This window comes from Sorex araneus, chromosome 2, assembly GCF_027595985.1.
Source record: "Sorex araneus isolate mSorAra2 chromosome 2, mSorAra2.pri, whole genome shotgun sequence".
In the NCBI taxonomy this organism is placed as follows: Eukaryota; Metazoa; Chordata; class Mammalia; order Eulipotyphla; family Soricidae; genus Sorex; species Sorex araneus.
Genome location: NC_073303.1, coordinates 161,482,014 through 161,505,868, shown reverse-complemented (window position 1 = coordinate 161,505,868; position 23,855 = coordinate 161,482,014). Strand labels below are relative to the sequence as shown.

The 23,855-nt window shown below is 41.6% G+C and overlaps 1 protein-coding gene across 1 annotated transcript in view; it reads right to left on the bottom strand.

Annotated features, from left to right (window-relative positions):
• DCBLD2 (discoidin, CUB and LCCL domain containing 2) overlaps positions 1 to 12,120 on the bottom strand; it is a 67,055-nt gene extending 54,935 nt beyond the window's left edge. The window contains exon 1 of the mRNA XM_055126149.1: positions 11,598 to 12,120. Coding sequence (XP_054982124.1) covers positions 11,598 to 11,781 — 184 coding nt within the window. The 5' untranslated portion in view covers positions 11,782 to 12,120. The remainder of the gene's footprint in view (positions 1 to 11,597) is intronic.
• Positions 12,121 to 23,855: the final 11,735 nt, after the last annotated feature.

The window sequence follows — 23,855 nt, the reverse complement described above, 5'->3', positions numbered from 1 at the left end:
TAAATAAATAAATAAAAACTAATAGATATTTTTTCCATTCTTATCTTGTGACCTTTCTAAGGCATGATGGGTCCTTTCATCCCATTCTTATTAAAACTCTCCTTATACTATATTCTAGATTTTTTTTTTTCTTACCACACCCAGTAGTGCTCAGAGCTTACTCCTGGTTCTGCACTTAGGGATCACTCCTGGCAGCCTTAAGGAACCATATTTGGTGCCAAGAATTGACCCTGGACTGACCACTTGCAAGGCAAGCGCTGTACCCACTAATATCTTTCCGGCCCCCCAGATCTTCTATTTGCAGCTTATCAAGCATCTTGGTTGATTCCATCATCTTACAGATGCTGCTGCAGTTCTTCAGAGTCCTTTCCCCCTCTGCTCAAATTCTGCTTCCTCTATTTCAGTTACCAGCACAACAGAGAAAGCTTCAAATCTCCAATCTTCCTTCTCATCCCCAAATATCACTATTAATACATTAAGCACCTTCGATCAGATGTTCCACAACAGTTCAAACTCAGTGCTACCCAAGCGTTCAAAGAAGAGCTTTAACCATCAGGCATTACAATAAAGATGACAAAACCCTTGTAAAGATTACAACATAGCAGATAAATGTACCAAGTAGTTTCAAGGATGAAGAGTACCATAGGGAAGTAAAAGCATTCTACAAGAGTGTGTGTATGTGTGTATGTTTTGTGTGTGTGTATGTGTGTGTATGTGTGTGTGTAAGATCATTAGCAGTTAGAAATTCTTGTGGATGAGAAAGCAGAGGGCAGAAAGGGGAGGATTCCAGGAAGAAAAGCAAAACAGAATTTAATTGATGCTGCTCTCTCAAATTTAATTGGTCATTAAATTTTATATTTCCCATCTCCCTACACAGCTAAAGCAAGTCCCTCTGAACAAGTGCAGATCACTGCAATTGCTCTCTAACTTCCCTTCTCCCCTTCGCACACCCCTCTGCACTGCTGAACTCCCACTTCTGTTCTTAAGTACCAGCGCAGTCATGTAGTTCTCTGATTTTAAAATTCCTCCAGTTTTTCCACTGATACAATGAAACTCAAACTTTCCAACAAAAATCCAAAGTCCACTTCCATGTGGCCCTTGACCCCTGTCCCTACCTCACCTCCTGGCTTTTCCCATAACCTCTTGCTCCAGCAATAGAACTCTGGGTGACTGCACATTTCACATTTCACATCTCCTCCAGACCTCTATTCCACTCAGCACAACATGATGTCTGTCTCTAACCCATCTCCATTTAGCGAACACCTACTGAATGCTACCTCCTTTCTAAAAACTGTTCCATTCCATTATAAAAAATGTCTTTATTTAGTATGCTTAATTATGTGGATCAGCCTACCATACCAAGCTGCCAATTTGGGCATTCAACTTACATACAGTCACCCGAACATAAAAATAATACCATAAAAATCTCACAGTATTCATGGTTATTCATTCAGTAAGGATTTATGTAGTATTATGAACTTTATAAAACATTGTAAGACTGGTCTCCTTGAAGATGGTGCCTCTTTCTCTTCAGCACCTCTTCTCTTATTCTCCTGAGATCTGCCTTGCAGTTTCACAGCTTTTTATATGGTCCCATGCCCCTTGGTTATGACAGATCCAAGAGTGGATACTGGCTCATGCTGAGCCAATGTGAAGTCAGCTCATGCTTCCCTCTGATATATCTGAATCCTTTATGTTATGGGAAATTTCTAGAGTAATTTCCAGTATTGAAGAATGAAGCTTGTTCTTGGTACCTGAAGTTCAGGTATACATTTGGGCTTTCCATGTACCTTAGGGTTGGTTCAACTCTTCTGAAGTCTCCACAGTTATCTCAGAATCCTTCCGAAACTCCCCTTCTAATTTATACATACTTGGATGTCCATTTGGTAAAATCTCAAGAGTCTTAAGTCCCTCTTCCTGTACCCATGGCAGAGAATACCTCTCCTACATGCAAACCACCAATCTTGCTTCTAGGATTCTGAGTAGTCAGAAATCAGGGCATCGTGAAAGGAGAGAGAGACAAACCATGACCCTCAAAGTGATCTAAGGGTGGAGGGTAAAGAAGTTAAAAACATATCAACAGGTAGGAAGTGGGAGACACAAAAATAAAGATTAAAAGTAAGGAGGCAAAACCAAAACCGAGTTCTAGATGGAGACCAGGTAAGAGAGTATCATGGGAACAACTGTCTCATGTGGCCATCGTCATCGTTCACTTCTGTGAGCTCTGCGCTTTCTCACAAAATAACCACATTGGATGCAGAAGGATGTCTCAGTATAAAGTAAATTGGAAGTGAAAATGGAGGTTTTACCAGCAGAGTAAATAGAAAACACATTTTCATTCACATGTCAATAAACTTTTTCAGCAAAAATTTACTAAGCAGTCCTCACGCAAAAAGATGAGTTAAATATTTTAAAGCACTTAGAATGGTATGCGGATCTCAAAAGTTTAAATTCAGGTATATCTGACTCCAAAGTATTCATACTTTCAATCTCCATCAATGTTGTTGTTGTTGTTGTTTTAAAAAAAGACAAAATTCTCAAAATTCTCATACTTTTAGAGTAAATAAGAATCAAACCCAACCTAATCATTTCAATGACAGCTACAGTAAAGGAGCTTGACTGCAAAGGCTAAAAAGAAAATTGTCATTTAACAAGTAACTGCTACATGCCATACACTAAGAAAATATCCAGTATGGATATATTAAAAAATTTGTCACAGAAAAAAAGGAGCTCTAAGGGACCTGGAAGCAAACCATGGAAAGCCAGTGGTATCCAAGCATGTTTACATATTCCATAGAAGCACGAGAGTAGTTTAAATTATACTAATGCACAATTTACACTCTAGCAGAAGAGATGCTTCAGGAAGTGTTAAGAGTGAGTCAGGAGGGAAAGTTACGCAATGTAGGAATGAGGAGCAGAGCCAGTTGTTCAGCTCCAAAAAACAGTTCTAAGTCAACATAGTCAAAATGTGGAACAGTAATCTCCAGTTGACACTTGGTTGATAGACCTCATCTGCATAGATCCAGACTAGTGTTTCTCAACCTTTCATTGCTCTTTCTTCTTGGTCACACCCAGAGATCCTGAAGGGTTTCTCCTGGCTCTGCAGTCAGGCATTACTCCTGGCAGTGCTTGGGGAACCATATGCGATGCTGAGGATCGAACCCAAGTTGCTGCATACAAGGCAAAATGCCCTACCCACTGTACCACAGCTCCAGCCCCCAAGCAAGGTAGTTATTATTGAACAAAACTTGCTTACAAACACATGAGAGGAAAGAAAGAGGGGAAGCATGTGTCCAAGGGAGAACATGGGTTTCTCCAGAATGGAAAAAGCAGAGACACAGATCAAGCAAGCAAGAGACATGTTCAAGGGCATGAAGAGCAAGCATCAACCTTCTTCCCACCAGGATCTCCTCCTGACCTTGTTTCCTTCTTATGGTTCCCTGGAAATACCCTGGAGGCCCAGAGAGGGTCATCTGCCTCTGACTACACAGCTGAGAAACAATGATATAGTAAAGAATAACTACAGACTTTTCTCCAGAAATAGAGAAAGCAGACAGCGGGGCCTGGTCTGTGAGCCCAAGTTCCACAACTGTCAAGGGACCAAAGGAAAAGCATCAATGAGATGCTGGACCTGAGTGCCTGGGCTGGGTAAGAGACAAATAAACTGGAGATGGACAAATGGGCTGGTGAAAGTGGAAGGGCCTACAGTTAAAACTGTATATACAAATACCGCTGCTAATACCCTAGGTACAAATTCTTTCTTCAACTCAACAATGGAAAAAGCCCTCCACGATACCGTCCTCAGAGACCTTCTCTGTTTGCACTCAAGTCAACTACTAGAACCAAGAACTGTTTTTTAATACTAGCAGCAGCTGTTCAAATCAAAATGTGAACAGAGAAATGTGCCTAACTGCTGAGAGTGATTTAGGCTCTCGCTGTTCCTAAAGAAGACCTATCTATCAGGATGGGCACAGTAGGTGGTGCTCGAAGGCTGCTCCCTGTGAAGTACTATCCAGTGCCCAAGGTTCCTGCACGCTATGCCTGTGCTCAGCCCAGTGGTCTCCAGCCCCTCCATTCACACTTTAAAATGACAGATTTCTTATCAAGTATTCAAAACAAGTCTGCCAGGAACAATGTTTAGAAGAGATGGTTTTCACAACACCTAATCAGAAAGAGAGAACAAAAGGTAATACCCTGCCATAGTGGCAGTGTGGGGTGGGAGGGAGACAGGACTGGGGAGGGGGGGGAGGAATGTTGGGTTTACTGGTGGTGGAGAATGGGCACTGGTGAAGGGATGGGTTATCAAACTTTGTAAGGGAGAAACATGAGCACAAAAATGTATAAATCTGTAACTGTACCCTCACGTTGACTCACTAATTAAAAATAAACTATTAAATTAAAAAAAAAAAAGAAGAGATGGTTTTAAGGTATGAACAGAAGTAAGTGGAAAGTACTATCTGGAGCTGAGTGTGGGATTCTAAACCAGAAACTCCCCACAGAGAGGATACCCAATGTGAATAGTTTCTAAAGTACTCAAGAAGAGATGCAAAGGATGATTTGATGGCTACCAAAAAAACAAACAGCACAGAAAAGCAGTCTATGTAAAAAGATCAGTATAGGGAACAAGGGAACATAGTATAAAATTCTATATTAGAATTTAAAATAGCTCATGGGGCGGGAGCGACAGTACAGCGGGTAGGGCATCTGCCTTGCACACGGTTGACCCAGGTTCGTTCTCAGCATCCTATATGGTCCCCGGAGCACTGCCAGAAGTGATTCCTGAGTGCAGAGCCAGGAGTCAACCCTGAGCATCGCTGGGTGTGACCCAAAAAGCAAAAAAAAAATAAAAGCTCAGTGTCTTGCATTGGAACTCTAAAGCAGGAAGGGTTCTGGCGTGAGATTCAAGTCAGCAAGGAAGAGAAGGACCAGACCATGAGTAAATTACACGTATGATATGAAGGAATTTGGGTGGTTATTTTGTAAGTAGTAAAGGAACTGTTGGCCACACAGCAATTAACCTAGCTCCAAGAGGGCAGTGCTCCAGTTCTTAGACCTCCACACCACAGTAACCCACCAACAAGTATCTGCCCAATTAACTGTACTGTCACAGGTACTGCCTTGTACTGTCATAGGTACAGATGACAGAGCGTAATAAAGAGGAAGCAATGAACCAGAAACAGGCTTGCTCCACACTGTAACAGGGCATCTTTCCCAACCCACTTTCTGTCACCATGATCAACTCCTCTCTCAAATGTTGGCCATCTTACCAGTAAGGCAGCTCCTACTTTCCCAGATGGCCATGAGCAGTACGTCCCTTCCAGACACAAAATACAGGGGGCCGGAGATCCACAGGATGCAGGGAGCTTGCCTTGCATTCATCCAACCAATCCCTAGCACCCGAGATAGCCCCTGCACAGTGCCAGGAGTGATCCCTGAGCACAGAGTCAAAAAGAAACTCTGAGCACCATTGGGTGTATCCCAAAATGATAAACACAATGTACAAAGAACAGCATTTGGTTATCTTGTACAACACAATGTATACATCATTTTCAATATATATCTGAAGACATGTATCTTCAAAATATATAATCAGATAATACAACTTGAAGATAATTCTTTTCCCAACAAGACTGTAGGTCTTCTGAAGACAGCGACAATGTTTTAATCTTCTCTGAGTTACCCCAAGACGGACATAAGTATGTGTTCCTCTGGGAGCTCATAGGTGGCCCTTGCTAAGGGCTCTTAATGAGACTGACAAAGAGAACTAGCATCTTCTCTTTTCTCGATCCTTAAAGTGTGGGCTGCAACACTATATACGGTCATGTAACTGAATATTGGGGTCCTTTTAAAATAAGTCCTTTGTGGTTTACCATCAGTAAATGTTTACCTTGTAGATCTATTTTATATGATGATATGCCCTGGGTTGTGTAAAAATTTCTTAGGTGAAAAAGTTATAATGAAAAAATTTTAAAAGCTTTGCTGTCCAATACCAAGCAATTCACTTTTTTTACTACAAATGTGCATACTTGGGGCTGGAGTGATAGCACAGCGGGTAGGGCATTTGCCTTGCATGTGGCCGACCCGGTTCAATTCCCAGCATCCCATATGGTCCCCTGAGCACCACCAGGGGTAATTCCTGAGTGCAGAGCCAGGAGTAACCCCTGCACATCGCTGGGTGTGACCCAAAAAGCCAAAACAAAAACAAAAAACAAACGCACATACTTATCAAGACCCTTAATGGACACAAACATTCATTAAATACTAGTTTTTTGAGCATCTCTATTTTTGTCCTTCTTGATTATACTGATTTGATCCACATTATTAGATCTGAAAAATCAACAATGATTTATATTTCTAAGTCAACATTTTGACAGAAACTCTTCATTCTGGAAAGGATCTTAGGGGACTAAGATCCTTTTCAGGATGATGAATTGAACCAACTGGATTTAAAAAATGAAACAGCAGATCTAAACAATATAGTAACTGCTTCATAAATAAGAAATGTCTTGTAATGAATTTCTTTTAACCTTAAATTGTCTTGCTGTACTTTGTATGTATGTTTATATGTGCTAAATTTGCCTAATCTGAACATTATTTACATCTACAGAACATAAAATTACTATTAAAATTACAATCATGTCATATATAGGCATGGGATTATAAAATAGCAAGGAACACAAACACTGCCAGTTAATAAGTTAGCAGGCAATAATATCACTTAAATCTCTGGTATTGAGTGCCTATCATTATTTGCATGATATTTTAAAAATAAATGATGCTAAGGCTATAAGGTTGGTATGAAATAAGTGAAAATATATGAGCCATACCAGAAAAACTATGAGGCTGCCTCACTTCATACTTCAACAATGACACTGAGCAGATAGCACTATCTCTATGCCTAATCTTATTTCATGCCGTTGCTCCACATCTCTCCAGCTAATTAAGTAGAGACTTTCTATTCACAAGCATCCAATAATGCCCACTACATCCACCTGAGCTTTCACATTTCAGGTTCATCCTGTGTAGTTTTTTTTTTGGGGGGGGGCGGAGTCTGAAATTAAAATATACCACTACAAAAATGTAGCATTTTCTTTTAAGATTATTTTCTTACTACTGGTTTACTTACTAGACCGAATAGTTTGTTATTTCAACTTAGTACTTTTACTTTCATTTATATCAATCTCACTTTTTTGTTTTTAAATATCTGTTTTCTAAAATGAAACTCGGATATTCAAATATAATTACTATCTCCAGAGGGAAATAATGTTTCCTCTTTGCTTCATGCACTGGGAAATCTACCTATAAATTGTTACTATCATTTTCTGATCAAGTTTTTACTAGTTTTAAAAATAATTCTGACATTTTTGGGGAGAAATAATAATAGTATTTGGACATAAAGACTTCGTGATTTTCCTTTTAGTCCAGTTCAAAAGAGGAAGAAGTTCTACCACTGAGCTAGCTGAAACACACTCACTAATCCCATATCTCGGTAGAGCAATATCTCATAACCATATGCAAAAAGAGGTTGGGCAGTGCACTCTCTAGGCAGCCACTGATTGCTTCTTTCAGTACGCAGTCAGTGTCAGTCAGGAGAGTGTGTTTTGGACTGGAGCAACAGCACAGTGGGTAGGGCGTTTGCTTTGCATGCAGCCACCCCGGGTTCAATTCCTCTGTCCCTCTTGGAGAGCCTGGCAAGCTATCGAGAGTATCCTGCCCGCACAGCAGAGCCTGGCAAGCTACCTGTGGTGTATGTCAAAAAAAGTAACAACAAATCTCACAATGGAGACATTACTAGTGCCCACTCGAGCAAATTGGTGAACAAAGAGACGACAGTACTACAGTGCTAGTTTTTAAAATGTAGATGTTTAACTCTGACCACAAGCATAAGTGGAAACATGCTATCACTCACAATTTCACTGTGAAAATTAATTAGATATATAGCGGGTAATGGATGCTTTCATTTTTTACCTCGAAACAAAACTATATGGAAGAGTCCTATGTTTTATCAGATTAAGACAAGACGATGGACAATTTTAAATTAACTGAATGCATACATATTTAAAAGTTATTTGCAGAGAGAGGTGTTCTTCATTTTTGACAACTCAGATATTTCCATGCCTCACAAGCAAACAAAGACATGACTTGTCTGGATACAACATTCCATACATATTAGTGCCAAATATCACCATGGAACTGAATAGTTCAAGAATATACCTGGCTGGGTTTCATTGATTTATTAAACCAAAATCAAAACCTTCACAAACATTCCACATTATCAGGTATAAAAAAGTCAGTTGATATTCTCAATTAACCTCTAGATATTTTACAATACTCAAATTAACATTCTAACTCTGAAGTAGGCACCCTCCAGAAGACAAAGGAGGAAGTTGAGCTTCTGAAACAAGGTGATACAAATTGCTAGGCATAATGTTAGTGAGTCCTGAATTCATTCATAATAGACTGTCAACTTCCTATTTATAACTTATAGCTGCAAATTTGCAACCAGTCTAAATTTACCAATTCAAATTTTGGAAGACTAACATTTAAAAAAATGCTTTCGATGCCAAAAATATATTTTTTGAAGATGAACTTAGAATGCAAAATAGAAAAAATACATGTCATATCTATAATATTTTATAGAGATGGGAATAAGTAGACTATAAGTGTATGGCTGAATAAGATCATTTAGAATGCATCTTTGTTATGAAATGCAACAAGTTTTCAGAACCAGAAACAAATTGTATTGAGCCACATTAAAAGAAAAATCGCTAACAGGTGAAAATCTGGAGGGACAGTTATATATGATATTAACTGGAATAAGGATAGCATCTCCTGCTATTTGAAAATAATCCCCGAGAGACTGAGCTAGAGACCCACCAACCTGAAGCCCACTCCACCTCAATATATCTATTAAATGCAGCTCTACCTAGATTGGCTGAGGGGAAAAAATATCTATGTATCACAAAACTTATTTCAGGGAATATTTTTATTCTGACTACCCATAACTCTATCAGCTGAAAACTATTCTTAGTTCCAGAATCTTTGCCTAAGACATCTTATAAAGTAAAGTAAAACTCTAGTTTGTATTCTAAATGTAGACATTATTAAAAGCTAGGTATTTCAAAGCTCATTTTGAAATTAGACTTTTCATGAAGCTACATGAGGGAACAAATAACTGTGGAGCATGTAGATCAGACTACTACACTGGTTCAGGTTTGGGAATATAATCGCTCTGGAATAGAATTTTTAAAAATTAGAGAATTTAAATCCCACACAATTCTCGAGTTTTCAGATGATCTTTAACCTAACTTTACAAGTACAACAACCTCATGACTAACAATAATACAGTTCTATTATACTTTTCCCTTGGCAAAATTCCTGCCTACTATCATTTTAATCAGTAAATCTACAAGGCATAAGGTATGTACTCTATCAATGTAGAAACTGAGGCAAAAAGGAATTAACCGATTGAGCCAGTGTTACCCAATCAATTTACATCTGGAAATCATGGTCTTTAATTCCCAGCATCATTCCTATTTGCAGAAAGCTACTGTGAGAGAAAAACATATTTATTTGTTAAACTGCTCTGGTTAAAAACTGAAATAAAAGGCTTTTAAAAAGAACCTAACATTGCATTTTTAATTAAACCGGAGTTGAGAAATTCTGAAAACAAGTAGAAGTTTCATTTAAGGGGAAGACAGATATAGAACTGATTCTTTATTATTTTATGATTTTTTTAAAAAAATACGACATAACACACTTTCAGATGTAGAAAGAAGCAAAACAGTATTCTGGTGTCAAAGAGGCAGCTGGACTGACTGAGGGCATTCTTTGCATGCAGGAGTTCCATCTGCCATCTGGGTTTGATCTGTGATTCCCCAAAGCACTGCTGACAACCCAGTCAGGAGCAGTCCCCACTACAACCAGGTGTAACCCCCAAGTCAAAAATAAACAAAAGATGCACAATATTCTGCTTGGTTATAGTTTTTTCTGTATGAAAGTATATGTGTATGTGTTTTCTTATGTTTGAAATGAGTTAACAACACCAATCTCAGATGGCTGTGGATTCAATTAATACACATAAACCATTTACGTGCCTGCCATAAAGTCCAAGCAGTTTTACCCATTTACTAGATGAGCCTGGTCTTCCTCTACCAGGAAGGGAATACCAGGATAGGGTGTTTGTTTAACTTGAAAGAAGGGAAGGACTTAAGATTTTATGTTACTAAATGCAGATATTAAAGAATTCACTGCTGATGCTCTCATTAGAATACAGAATACCAAGCATCTACGTTGTAATTTACTATGTAGAAATGTATTATGATTTAAAGGTCAGTTCATTCAATGTATTTTTTCCCTTTCCACAAGTGCTTAACAATGTTTCAGTATCTTCCTAACGGCAGGCTGAGACCATGACTCCAAATACTTGACTGAAAATCACGAGAGCAACAACTAAACTGTTTTTAAGAACTAAGTTCAGTAAAAGGAAAGAAAGAAAAAGAAACCTTCAAGAAGTAACAAATCATGAACACTGGTGGAGGGATGCGTGTTGGATCATCGTATGACTGAAACCTGATCTTGAGCAGCTTTGTAACTATGTCTCTCACGGTGACTCAATACAAAAAAATTAAAGAAAAAAAGAAACAACAAATCAATCCATAGCCTTCTCGCTGCAACACAATGCAAAGTTGCAATGAAAAGATGTGTTCAACAACTGATGCCAACTGATTCGAAAAACAATATCTCACTGCCTGAAAATACTACTAAAGGGGTGAGGGGAAGTCCTGCCTTCTCTTTTCATCGTGATGGTTCAGTAAAGGTTTGCGAGCTTCAGGAGCAGGGGATGGGGGGCGCGGGGGTGGGCGGCTGAAGTTTGGTACTTTCTCAGAGGGTTTAACGGGTTCAAGGAGGAATGCTCCCATTTGGGCCCCCCGCCCCCTCCTACCCCCGCTAGCACGTTGCCCTGGATCTGCTTAAAGCATCATCCCTAAACAACAGGCTGGAACTGTAAAGGGCCGGTTCTGAATCCCCGACTCGGCGAGTTCATCCTCGGGTGCATCCGAGCACTCTCCCCAACGATGCTAATGAACACTTCCTGACTTTCTGGGTATCCGACGCGAGTTCATTTCCCTGCCTGCCTCCTTCGGCTATCCGTCCACTTGAGCTGAACTTTAAGGGGCAATCGCAGCTCCCCAAACTTCTTCCGCGGCACCGCTTGGAGAGAAAACAAAAAAAGCGCACCTCTCCCCGCCACGGGCCTCCCCCTCCTTAAAGAAATAAGTAAGACTGTGGCTTCGCGGCCGAGCCTCACTTCTTTTCCTTTTCAGAAAAAGAAACGGCCTCGAGCCCACGCGCCAAGCGCCACCAACTTGAGGTGCAAGGAGCCAGGAAGCCCACCTTGGCCGTTTGCAAAGTCGGGCCACGCAGATGGGGGACAGCACTGTCGGGAGCATCTCCTCCCAGCGAGCCTGCAGACCCCGCTCCAGGCCCCGGGAGTCCCCCCCTCCCCCGCCCTCCGAGTGCCCCACGGAGGCGCCCCCAGCCTCGAGCTCCATCAGCCCCGGGGGCGCCGCGCACCGGGTTCGGGGGCCGCTCACCTTGCTGCGCTCCGGCGTCTTCGAGCAGCAGGAGCAGGAGTAGCAAGAGCAGGAGGGCCGGAGGCATGGGGAAGGAGGAGTTGGCGCGGGGAGGGAGGGGGCCGGGGCCGGGCAGCGCGGCCGCGGCCCAGACCCGGACCCCGTGCGCGCGGCAGCCGGCTCTCAGCACCCGCCGGCTCGCCATCGCCGCGGCCGCAGGGCCGCCTGCATAGTGCGGGCGCCCGGGAGCCCCGCGCGCGCGGGCCGTGGCACCGGGCGAGGAAACGGCGGCTCCTCGCCCCGCGCCCGGACCCCCTCCGCCCCTCCCACGGCTCCCGCCGCCGCCTCCTTCTCCTCCTCCTCCTCCGTCCCTTCCCTCCGCTCCCCGCCTCGAGACCCCAGGCTGGAGAGCAGGGGAGGGGACGGAAGGACGAGGAGCGCTCGAGCAGCGGATCGCGGCGGCGGCGGCGGTGCTACGAGAAACGCCCGTCCGCGCCGCGCTCCCCGGCCCGGCCGCTGCTCCCGGCGTCCGCCCCGCGGCTCGGGCTCGCTGGCAGGCGGGCGGGCCGCCCGCTCCCTCGCGCTCCCTCTGGCGAGTTTTGGCCACGCCTCCTTGGACACCACGGCCAATCAGAGGCCGGCTCCCGTCCGTCTCCCTCCGCACGGCCCAATCAATGCGTTCTCTCCCCCGGTCGGGGACCCGTTAGCTCCCGGGCTCACTCCCTGGAGCTGCACCATCCCTCGTCTCTCTCCTCCAATCACCTGTGGTCTTGGGAAGCGTCCCACCCGCCCTTTCCCAGTCCAGGTTCCTCCCCTCCACCCCGAAGCTCGGGCCCAAGGCGGGCCCCCCTCCCAGTGCGAGCGCCTGTTATTGTTGGGACCCGTGCCCGGGCCGATCCCGCAGAGGCGGCCGCTCGCTCTGTCAGTGACTTCCGGAACTTCCCCCATCCCGCTCTCCCGAAGCCTCCGGCCCTGCGTGCTCATCGCTCCTCCCCCGCAGCACATCAGGCCACTGGAGGAGGTGGGAAATCTGGATCCCGCAGGGTTTTCGCGAGAGACTGCGTCCAAGGGACCTTCTTAAATCTTTAAAAATAGAGCGTGTGCTTTATGCACTCTCCAGCCGGTTGTTGCAAGTAACTCCGCGTTAACGGATTCAGTGTTCGATTTTTAAAATTTGGTGTTTTCTTATTTCGTCTGCCTTTTACTATATAGGTGGGAGATCCAAAAAAAAAAATTGTATCTAAAGCATCCGTGGCTTAAGACAATTTAAATGTAGTCATCCATTCAGACATTCTATTTAGAGCTGTGGCGCACCTGCTATCTTCCTGCAAACCCTGTGCTGAGAGTTGTGGAATTTACAGGCATAATAGAGCTCTCTTCCAGAATCGAGTGGTGAAACGGTTAAGGAGTGCATCTTATAAAGGATGAAGGAAATAGAATGAGGAAAAGAACTGCTCTTGGGACAAAGAAAACGCAGGGGACTAGATGGTGCCATCCATGCCTGGGTGACTTTGTGTGTGGGGGGGGAGGGGGGTGGCATATTGAGCCACACTCAAGGCTGCTTAGTGGTTACTCCTGGCTTGGCACTCAGGAATTACTCCTGGCAGTGTTCAAAGATCATATAGGATGTCAGGAATGAAACCCATGTTCGAATAAAGGGCCTTACCCACTGTAATACCTCTCTTGTCCCCGCCCTGAATGTTTTTTTTTTTTTTAACACAGAGCCCAATGAGTAGGAAGATGTTCTAGCAAATACTAGAAAACTTGAGGAAATCAGCAGGCTGTGTAGCCCAATGAGTTCATTTGGAACATAGTGAATTTGAGATGCTCACTCAAGTCAATATCATCATCATCATCATCCTGTTGATCTTAGATTTTCTCAAGTGGTCTCTAACATTCATCCTAGCCCTGAGATTTTAGAAGCCTCTCTCTTTTTTTTTTTTTTTTTTTTTGCTTTTTGGGTCACACCTGGCGATGCACAGGGGTTACTCCTGGCTCTGAACTCAGGAATTACCCCTGGCCGTGCTCAGGGGACCATATGGGATGCTGGGATTTGAACCCGGGTCGGCCGCGTGCAAGGCAAACACCCTACCCGCTGTGCTATCTCTCCAGCCCCCTAGAAGCCTCTCTTTACTCGTCCTTCCCAATGGTGCCACATTGGAGGCTCTTTCAGGGTCAGGGGAATGAGACTCATCATTGTTACTGGTTTTGTCATATGAATACACTACACCACGGGGAGTTTGCCAGGCTTTCTGCTGCGGCAGGAAACTCTCAGTAGCTTGCCAGGTTCTCCAAGAGGGAGAACTGGACTATAAGATGTCCCAGAGCTTCCTTTTATAGTCTGGATGTTAGCCATTGATGGGATTACTTAAGTATATATTAATAATTTCACAATTTACTGAGCTTTATCAGTTCCTATTAGTAAGACTAATTCTGACAGAGTCTAATATAGACTCTGTCAAGTATAAATTTAAAGGAGAAACTACATCTCCAAATTCAGTGAGTTTAAATCCAAATTTAATGAACAGAAATTATTAACTCAAAACCCACGATTTGTCAAAATTAGGTTAATGATAACATGCAAAATAAAAATCTATTAGCCAAACTATCTCCGCAAGACTTTAAAAAATGAAATCTATAAAATGCAAAACTAAACGAAGCCAAGTAAAACACCCCAAAATATTTGTGGAGCGGGAGAGAGTACAGCCGGTAAGGTGCTTTGTCTTGCATGCACTCAGACTTGGTACAATCTCCAGCACCACATCTCACAATCCCTGCCAGGAGTGATTCCTGAGCAAAAAGCCAGGAGCAAGTCCTTGAGCACTGCCAATAAGACCAAAATCTAACCTGCCTGCCCCCTACCCTTGCTGACTTCCAAAAAGATATTGTGAACTTCAATTCTGACAAGGTAAACACATTACAGCAAGATATCATCCTATTTCCCTACCACCACCACCATTTTTAAATGCGTTTTTTCAAAACACAGATTTAAGATGCACACACTTCAAATTTTTTAAACTTAGGAACATAAAACCTTGAAATTAAGGGAGCCAGAGTGGCAGTACAGAGGATAAAGTGAGTATTTAATAAAGAGTTGGTTATTTTGGTCTAAAACTTATGTTGAGACACCCTTGAGGTTTGGGCTGGGAGTTATGTATAATGTGATTTTCAAAATCATGAAAAGGATTAATTCGCTCAAGTAAAAATTGGAGAGTTGGAAAGAACTTTGAAGGTTATCTTTTTCAATTCTCTGACATGTCTCTTTATTTAACCCTTCTAATAAATTTCATCAACATGCACTTATTACATGCCATTATGCTTTAGGCTTATAGTAGGCAGGGACTATATAATGTGCACTCAGAGGAGCCGACATTGCAGTGGGGAGAACACATTGTAATAAATTCAATTGCTCTTTGCATCTGTTGTTTGAACTGGAACTACAATTCACAATAAGAGTCAAGGAAGCCATAAGGCCAACTATAAATGCCTGTTGAATATTGAGTAAAAAGGCAAAGGTAGGAAGGTGATCTCAGAGTAAGTAAAGTAGGCTGGATCACAGGCTCCGTGGTAAATGGTATTATGGTGCTAAATGGGATTAATTCAGCTCAATGTTGAGTTAATGAGAAGAGCTGAAAGTCTGAAAAAGTAAGACTACAGCTAAGGTGTTATACTTTACTTTTTAACACTGGGAAATAACTAGGGCTGGGTTCAAAGGATTTAAAGAAAGAGTGACCTCTGATCATCAGGTTTTTATTTTAGAGAATTCAAACAGGAGAATGTGGGAAGAATTGGGGTTAAAAAAAGGCAGGACTAGGGACTGTATTGACAATACAGTGAATGAAGTACTTGCACACTGCCCTTGTGGGCTCAACCCCTGGCATTCCAAATTATACGATTGATGTCGCTGGTCTGAGGGTCACTGGCCTCAGTTCATATGAGGTGTGAACTCAGATCACATGAGGTGATCCAAGAGTCCCCTGGTGTGTTTGGAGCCAATCACCAACCCGGCTGGCTGGCTGACAACAATGGACAAAATGAGGCCACCAGGCTGGTTGGTAATCAGTGACCATTTATTCATGTCTCACAGCATTAGTTATAGAGAAATCATGGAGGATTGGGGGTAGCAATTGCATATAGATGTGGTTGAACATAATCATAAACAATGAACAGATGTAAAATGCCTTTCCTTCAGGGGAAATTCTTCTAGGAGATTCATTCAAGGGAAAAATCTCATCTAAGGGCTCAGCACTCTAGGTCCCTACTAGGATCTCCACCCAAAGGCAGAATTCCATTTACAGATATATTGCTTTCTCCCTTCCTTAGCTAGTAATCCATTTAAACAGTGATCTTAAATTTACTTTTTTTTTTTTTTTTGCTTTGCTTTTTGGGTCACACCTGGTGAAGCACAGGGATTACTTCTGGCTCTGCACTAAGGAACCACCCCTGGTGGTGCTCAGGGGACCATATGGGATGCTGGGAATCGAACCCGGGTCGGCCGCGTGCAAGGCAAATGCCCTAACCACTGTGCTCCAGCCCCTTAAATTCACTTCTTTTATATGTCATTTTATATGGACACAGTAAGAAATATATTAAGTTTAAAGGGTGGCTCTTTTTGGAGACATCTCGCTATATATCCCAGGCTACAATCTTCAGGCCCAGTTAGTCTTTCCTAACCCCAGCAGGTCCTTCTTCAATCACTTCTTTTTTTGGGTCATGACAGTTTGTCCACAACCGTACTCTTAACTTGTTATACTTCTTATGGAGCTTAGCATGTCCCTTTTCAAAGCCAGGTAGCTTATGATTTGCCCTAGGTCCTTGTCCCTCATTGGAACCCTCTTTTGGGGTGTTAGGAACTAAGGGCAACTGAGGCTTAAGTCAAGTAAATATGACAAATGCCCAGAAGTAAATATTACTTGGAATCAACTAACTCCCAAGTTACGAAAGCATAGTGTTAACTGTCTTCCTGAGTCTATACAAAAAGGACATTGCTCTGAAATTAGCTATGCAAAGGACATAAAGGAGAGAGAAAAGTAATATTTCATTTACAGAAGAATTTGACTTTACAAGTTACAGGGGATATATTTTGGGATTTGGAGATATATGTGATTAACAGGGGAAGAAGAGCACAAAGGAGAAGTTAAGGATAAACACAGAGCATTGGGAGTGCCTGATGGAACTGGGTGTGCCTTGGGAGCAGGAGCACTGTGGTGGGAGTAACTCAGTAAACCTAAGCTCCCTGCTGGAGGAGAAAGGACAAACTAAAGTTAAATCTAAAATTCTTGGAACTATAATCCAACGCCATATGATCCCTCAACCTCCTGAATAGAGTACCAGGAGTGATTCCTGAGTACAGAGTCAGGAGTAAGTCCTAAACCATGCTGGTGTGGCCTGCTTCCCCCTAAAAAGTACTGGAAGTCTGAAGTTGGTTCAGTGGTTTGTATTTTTGTGTTAAGGAGAACTGCCTTACGAAGAAAATTTTTTAAAAAATTATGAGTTAATGATTGGTTAAATGTGGAGAGAATGAAGGAGTCAAGGAAGACACTTAGGTTTTTAGAAAGCAACATTTTCCACACAGCAGAGAATGAGAAAAGGGAACTAGTTTGCATGAGGGAAGAAATTGAAGAACAGACCACACACAAACATGACTAGGCATTGCAAATGTGATAAGGAAATGTGACAAATGAACAAATAAACTAAGACTCCTAGTAGTTTCTTTGAGACAACCCATCTCATTTGTTAGACGAAGCATCTTAGAGGTTAATGAATGATAATCTTGAGTTCACAGAGGTGGTGACACAGCAAGATGTTATAAATCTTCCTAACATTATCTTGTCTACGGAAAACGGAATCAAAGGCAGAGAATTCACCTGCAAATTAGTAAACTTATGAACACCTTTGTGGGATAGTCCAAACAAGGGCTAATGCACCTGCTACATCTCATTAATCAGAAAAAGATCCAGACTGTATAGGTGAAGCAAAGGATAAGAGCACTTGCATTTTTTTCCCTTTCCGTTTTGCTGACTAGCATTTTTCAAAGTTAAAGTAAAGAATAGAGATGTAAAATACTCTAAATGAGGCCAGTGTCAAGAGAGTTTACATAAAGGAGGCCAGGAAAAATAGAAGTTGGTTTTAAAGAGGGATATTGAAAGTTCTTAATGACTGACACCAGTTAGCAATTTCTATCTTCTATACTTTAGCTTCCTGGGTTTTTCTATGGAAATAAAGAGTATTGGTACTTTGGCCAAAGAATGCCTTTGGAGAGACTTTGTTGCTGAATAGCACAAATGTGAGAAAACGTTGATGCTGTTTTTGTTCATGTTTCCTTCCAGTTTCTCATCACTGCTTCTACTGGGTAGAGATTATTCTGAGATGACCAAAATCTCTTCCTGGGACTCGCACCAAAAAATATCAACAACCATTTAGTTCAAGAACAATGTTGGATATAATGGAAGTCTTGTTTTTATTATCTTTCTTACTCCCTCCATTCTTCTCTAGCCAACTTTGCCTTCTTTCTTGCCCCAGGACATGATGTTTTGAAGCGCTGATAGCTGCTGAATCATTGAGAACAATACCATTTTGGGTAAAATGGTTGTCCAAAACTATTTTACCCACATCGCCCAAATGGTTGGACCAGGTAAGACAGGATTCAAGGAGCTGGAGTGATAGTACAGTGGGTAGGGTGTTTGCCTTGCATGCAGCCGACCCCGGTTCGATTCCCAGCATACCATATGGTCCCCCGAGCACTGCCAGGAGTGATTCCTGAGTGCAGAGCCAGGAGTAACCCCTGAGAATCGCCAGGTGTGACCCCAAAAGAAAACAAAACAAAAAAAAGAAATGAGGATAGTAGAAAAGAACCCTATGCCAGTTACTTTGCTGCCTAGGAAAGGAAATTCACAAGGAATTGTCTGGATTTTAATGGTATGATAAAGTAAGAATCACTGGCACCATAGTTGCTATTAAATGTCTGGTAAATATTAATAGAACAAAAGAGGCTCCTTTTTAATATGGCATTTATACTGAAAACCTTGAGATTCTGGTATGTAATGAATCACTGGTGGACTTTATCAGTGTGTATTTTTGGCAGGATAAAAGAAAAAGAATAAACAAGAATTTACTTTAGTGACCTTTCAAGGTGGGTGGGAGAGAAAAGAATGTAGAAGTTTGGGGGAAATATTTCAGACTTCAAAGATCAGAGCCCTAAGATCTGGTTACTGCTTTCACAAGAACTCTCCCTTTGTCCTGTTGACTGTCGGGGCAAATGTTTACCGCCAAATTTGTAGCATAGAGTCTGAGGCCTGAGTTCTGCTGAGACGTTCTTTCTTTCTGTGATCAAAGCTGATTAGGATATATACTTATTTTTATCTTGTAAGTTTTGTCAGATAATCATTTTAGTTAAATCTAACTTTTAAATCTATTTCTCATATTTTATTGACATATCTAAACTATTTTTCTAGGTGTGTGGTATAGCAAACATATGGTCCAGCATTAGGAACTTAATTAGAAACATTCCATTTATACGAGTGAACAGTGATAGTAAAATTAATATTAAGATTAACATTGGTGTGGATGGACATGGAGAGTATCATAATGAGTGAAATGAGTCAGAAGAAAAGGGACAGAAATAGGATGACTGCATTCTTTTGTGGGATATAATATATATGTATATATTATGAGCCTAATATCCAAGACCAGGGTAAGCAGGGGCCAGGAGGCCTGGTCAATGGTTGGAAGCTTATCTCAAGAGTAGGGGTGGGGGGTGGGGGCAGGGAGGAGGACAAAGGGCAGTTAAGACAGAGAAGGAACCAACATGATAATAATAGTTGGAAATGATCATTTTGGACAGGAATTGAGTGTTGAAAGTAGACAGGTATTAGAACATTATATGACTGAAACCCAATCATGAATACATTTCTAACTGTGTATACCACTATGATTCAATAAAAAACTAATTAATTAAGTTGTATATTTTGACAATTTAATTGACTTTAGTTATTTTCTATTTGCCTCCTCCATTACAACTACCTTTTTCTTTCTGTGTATCCCTCCCACCAATGAATATTTTTGCTTTCCCTGCGAACAAAAACATATTTACTTGATTCACTCACTCTCTTTGGGTCAGAACAAGAAGGGATAGGCTTGATATTTTTGTTTGATGGAGATTACATAAGATTTTTAGTTAAAGTGTGTAAAAACTGTCCCTTATATCATTGTCATACCTAGAAATTACATAATTGATTGTGCATAAGTGATTAAACTGAAGATGGGTGGTGAACATGTTAGAGTAGCTGAGATAATGTGGTTTAGGTAAGTCCTGGCTGCCTGCCCCCTCTATTATCTGTCCGTATTTTATTCAGAGTAACCTTCGATAGAACATCGGGTAGGGCATTTGTTTGCCTTGCACTCAGCCGACCCGGATTTGATTCCTCTGTCCCTCTTGGAGAGCCTGGCAAGCTATGGAGAGTATCCCGCCCTAATGGCAAAACCCGACAAGCTACCCATGGTGTATTCGATATGCCAAAAACAAAACAAGTCTCACAATGGAGACGCTACTGGTGCCTGCTTGAGAAAATTGTTGAACAATGGGATGACAGTGCTACAGTGCTACAGTGCAAACTTGGCTGGTAACATAGTCAAGAACTAGATAGAGTTGGAATGCTATTCAGCTTCTAAGAAACTGAGTGGTTTCATGAGAGTATGTCAATAACCTTAGACTACATTTTTGAACCCAGTGTTCCATTAAAAGTGCAATCAGACTGGCGAGATAGCCTAATGGGTAGGGTTCTTGCTTGGCATACAGCCGAGCCACGTCTGATTCCCAGCACATCATTCGGTCCCTGAGCACTGCTAGGAGTGATCCCTGCGTACAGAGCCAAGAGGAAGCACTGCTGAGAGTGTGTCCACACACAACAAACGAAAAGTTTAATTTAATCTCCAGCATAATTCCTAACTTCTCTAGGTGCCAGTTTCCCTCTCTGTAACAGAGGATGGTTGGATCTTATCATGGATTTAAATTTAGACATTGACACTGGCACCACAATTTGTGTTCATTAAAGCCACAGTCAAGTGTGAGTACTCAAGTGCCTGTTGGTATGCACCAGCATTGAAAGCTGAGTATTTTGGCTTACTCTTCAAGTCTGTGTTCCCCAGGGGCACGAATCTCATTTGCTTGTCTCTATGCCTCTTTGTTAGCTTATTTCCACTCTGGAGAAGTCCATATTCTCTCTTGAATCATATTTTCCTTCTTTCTTGCCTCTCACATCCTCTAAGCAAGTTTCATTTGATTAAAACTATCTTGCTTCAAAAAAAAAAAGTTTGACTGTTTTTCCAAATCCTTACACTAAATTCTAAGTCTTTGATTCTTATATCGCTGCCTCCTATAGAGAAAGAGGATAAAAATAGACTACAGAATTCCTGTCAGGGGAAACATGGTTTGTCCTGAAATATATGTACATTAAAGGTGTGTTTTGGGGCCAGAGAGATAGTACAGCTTATACTGGGTTCAACATCCCTAATATCCCACAGGGGCCCTGAGCACTTCCAGGAGTAATTCTGAGTGCAGAGCCAGGAGTAACCTCTGAGCATTGCCAGGTGTGGTCAAAACCCCAAACAAAACAAGCAAAAAGGTGTGTTTGGCTGGGAAAATGACCCTCCTGGTGCCTCTCCCCACCTAAGCATTCTGAACTGTAGTTCAAGAAGAGTGACCCAGTTGTTAGAATGACTGTAGCAAGTTGAAAGTAGCCAGTACCTTCAAGCATTGAGAGTAACCCATCAGGAAGGAGATGGGGCAGACCAGAGGAGATTAAGCTAGCCAGAGATAAAAACCAGAAACGGTAACTGAAGAACAGGTGAGAAACAGTGAAAGATTCCAGAAGTGAGAATGCGGATGCATTTTGGGCTGGAGTGGTAGTACAGTGGGTAGGGCATTTGCCTTGCATGCGGCTGACCTGGGGTTCAATCCCCAGTATCACATATGGTCCCCCGAGGACCCCAGGAGTAATTCCTGAGTGCAGAGCCAGGACTCATCTCTGAGCATTGCAGGGTGTGACCCAGAAAACAAAGAAAAATAAAAAAAAACACCCAAACGCATAGAAATTCTGGTTTTTGGAGTTACTGTTCTGTATGGCAGCCTTCCCTCCGCCTTCCTACCAAACGTTCCAGTAAGTCTCTTAACAGTCACTGCCCTGACTGCTTGAAAATTTGGGTAAAGGAGGTATAAGAATCTCAGGTGTGATAAATCTTTCTCCAACTTATTGATTCATTTGCAAAATAGACAGCATTCTCAGGATGTGAAATACATATAGAGAGGAAATAGTCAGAGAAATCAAGAGACTCCTAAAACCTGAGGTCTTGAGACATTTAAACTCCCCTCTGCTCTCTGTTCTCTTGACCAGAAGAAGTCAGTATGTGTTCCTACATTAGTCAAGATGTTTTAATTCTTTAAGTATTAGAACAAGGATTGAAAATTGCTTAGGCTGCTAGACACCTATTACACCAGAACAACCAAATAATATAATGAACATACTTTTATTTTCAAATAATAAAGAAAAAAAAGGAGTGGGGATGAGTCCCAAGCAGTGCTCTGGAGGTACAGGGCCCTTCCAAGATATTATTGACCAACTCAGAAGATGGTTCAAGGTGAGGGCCTGGCAATGTCGAGTTGCTGGGGTTCTGCTGTGCCAGAGATGACCAGGGTCACTTCTTAGTGTGTGTGGACGTCCAAACCTTGGGGTCTTCTAGGGGTACACCTTGTGATGTTCAGTGAACATGTGCTGGCTGAGATCAAAATGGGCTTGGCTCATGCAAGACATATGCTTCACTCTTGGTACTAGTTTTCTCTCCACAGAACCAAGAAAATTTTTATAGAAGTTGAGGGTTGTTCTTTTTTAATGTAAAGATTTCAAAATTATTTTTGAATACTTTCTTAAAGTTTATATCCTTAAAATTAATAAGCCAATAAAGCAGGAACTAATATTCTATTTAGCTGCAAGTTTTTTTGAAAATCTTCATCATTAAAGTCCCTAGAGTTTTTAAAACAAAATTTTTTTTCAAGACCAGGACTGTGGTTCAAGTGATAGAGCACACACCTTGTAGGAGTGAGGACCTGTGTTCCATCCTAGCACCACCAAAGCCAGAGGCTCCTGAGAACCACTGGGTCTAGCCCCACTGGCCCTTGGCCCACTTAAAAAGAAGAAAATATTTCATCTTCTTTATATAAAATTACAGACCAGCAAATGTTATTTGTTCTGGCTTTCTAACACAGTATCACTGTATCACTGTCATCCCGTTGCTGATTGATTTGCTTGATCGGGCACCAGTAATGTCTCCATATATTGTTACTGTTTTTGGCATATCAAATACACCAGGATTAGCTTGCCAGGCTTTGCCATGTGGGTGGGATACTCTCCATATCTTGCCAGGCTCTCCAAGAGGGGCGGAAAAATCAAACTCGGGTAGGCCGGGTGCAAGGGAAACACCCTACCCACTGTGCTATCGTTCCAGCCTCTATAACAACAACAACAACAACAACAACAACAACAACAAAATCTTGAGTTGTGCGTGGGTTCTTTAAGACAGTAAAACTCATTTTGTGAAAGGCCCTCGGTTCTTTATTATTATACTTTAAAATACACCATAAAAGTAGGTTTCTCATGTTGCTCAGGGGTAAATCCCATGCTTCACGTGTGAAGCCTGGGGCTCAACCTCAACATCACATGTACATGTAAAAAAAATACTCAGTAATTTACTAAATTACTTAGTGAAAGGTAATTCAGAGTTCACTATGATCATTTTGTCATTTGCTATTATACTCACATTGATACATGACAAATATTAAGAAAGTACTTCATTATCAACATAAATATATTCCCTCATTCTAGACAGTAACATATGCATGCAATTAAATCACCTGCAAAATATCTTCACGAGTGAGCCATGCTAAATCAGCCACCAGATGTTATTTTAATAATAATTTTGACAGTGTATATAATTAAATCAAAATTCTCTACAAATTACTAAGTCAAACAGCCACTTGTGTATGTTTATAGCAGTTACCCATTTAGAAAAATTATAGTCATACATGGCCAGCATGAAATTTTTACACCATCTGTGCCCTAATGGAAAACAAACTGAAACAAAGAAGCCGTGTTTGAAAGATGTTAAAATATTACATTTAAATGCCATCTGTAATCATATCTTTTTTTCCCCTTAAAGTTATTTCCAACTGTTTCTTATATAGTATGCATGTAGAGAATTTTGTTCTTTACTTATGATTTTTTTCTG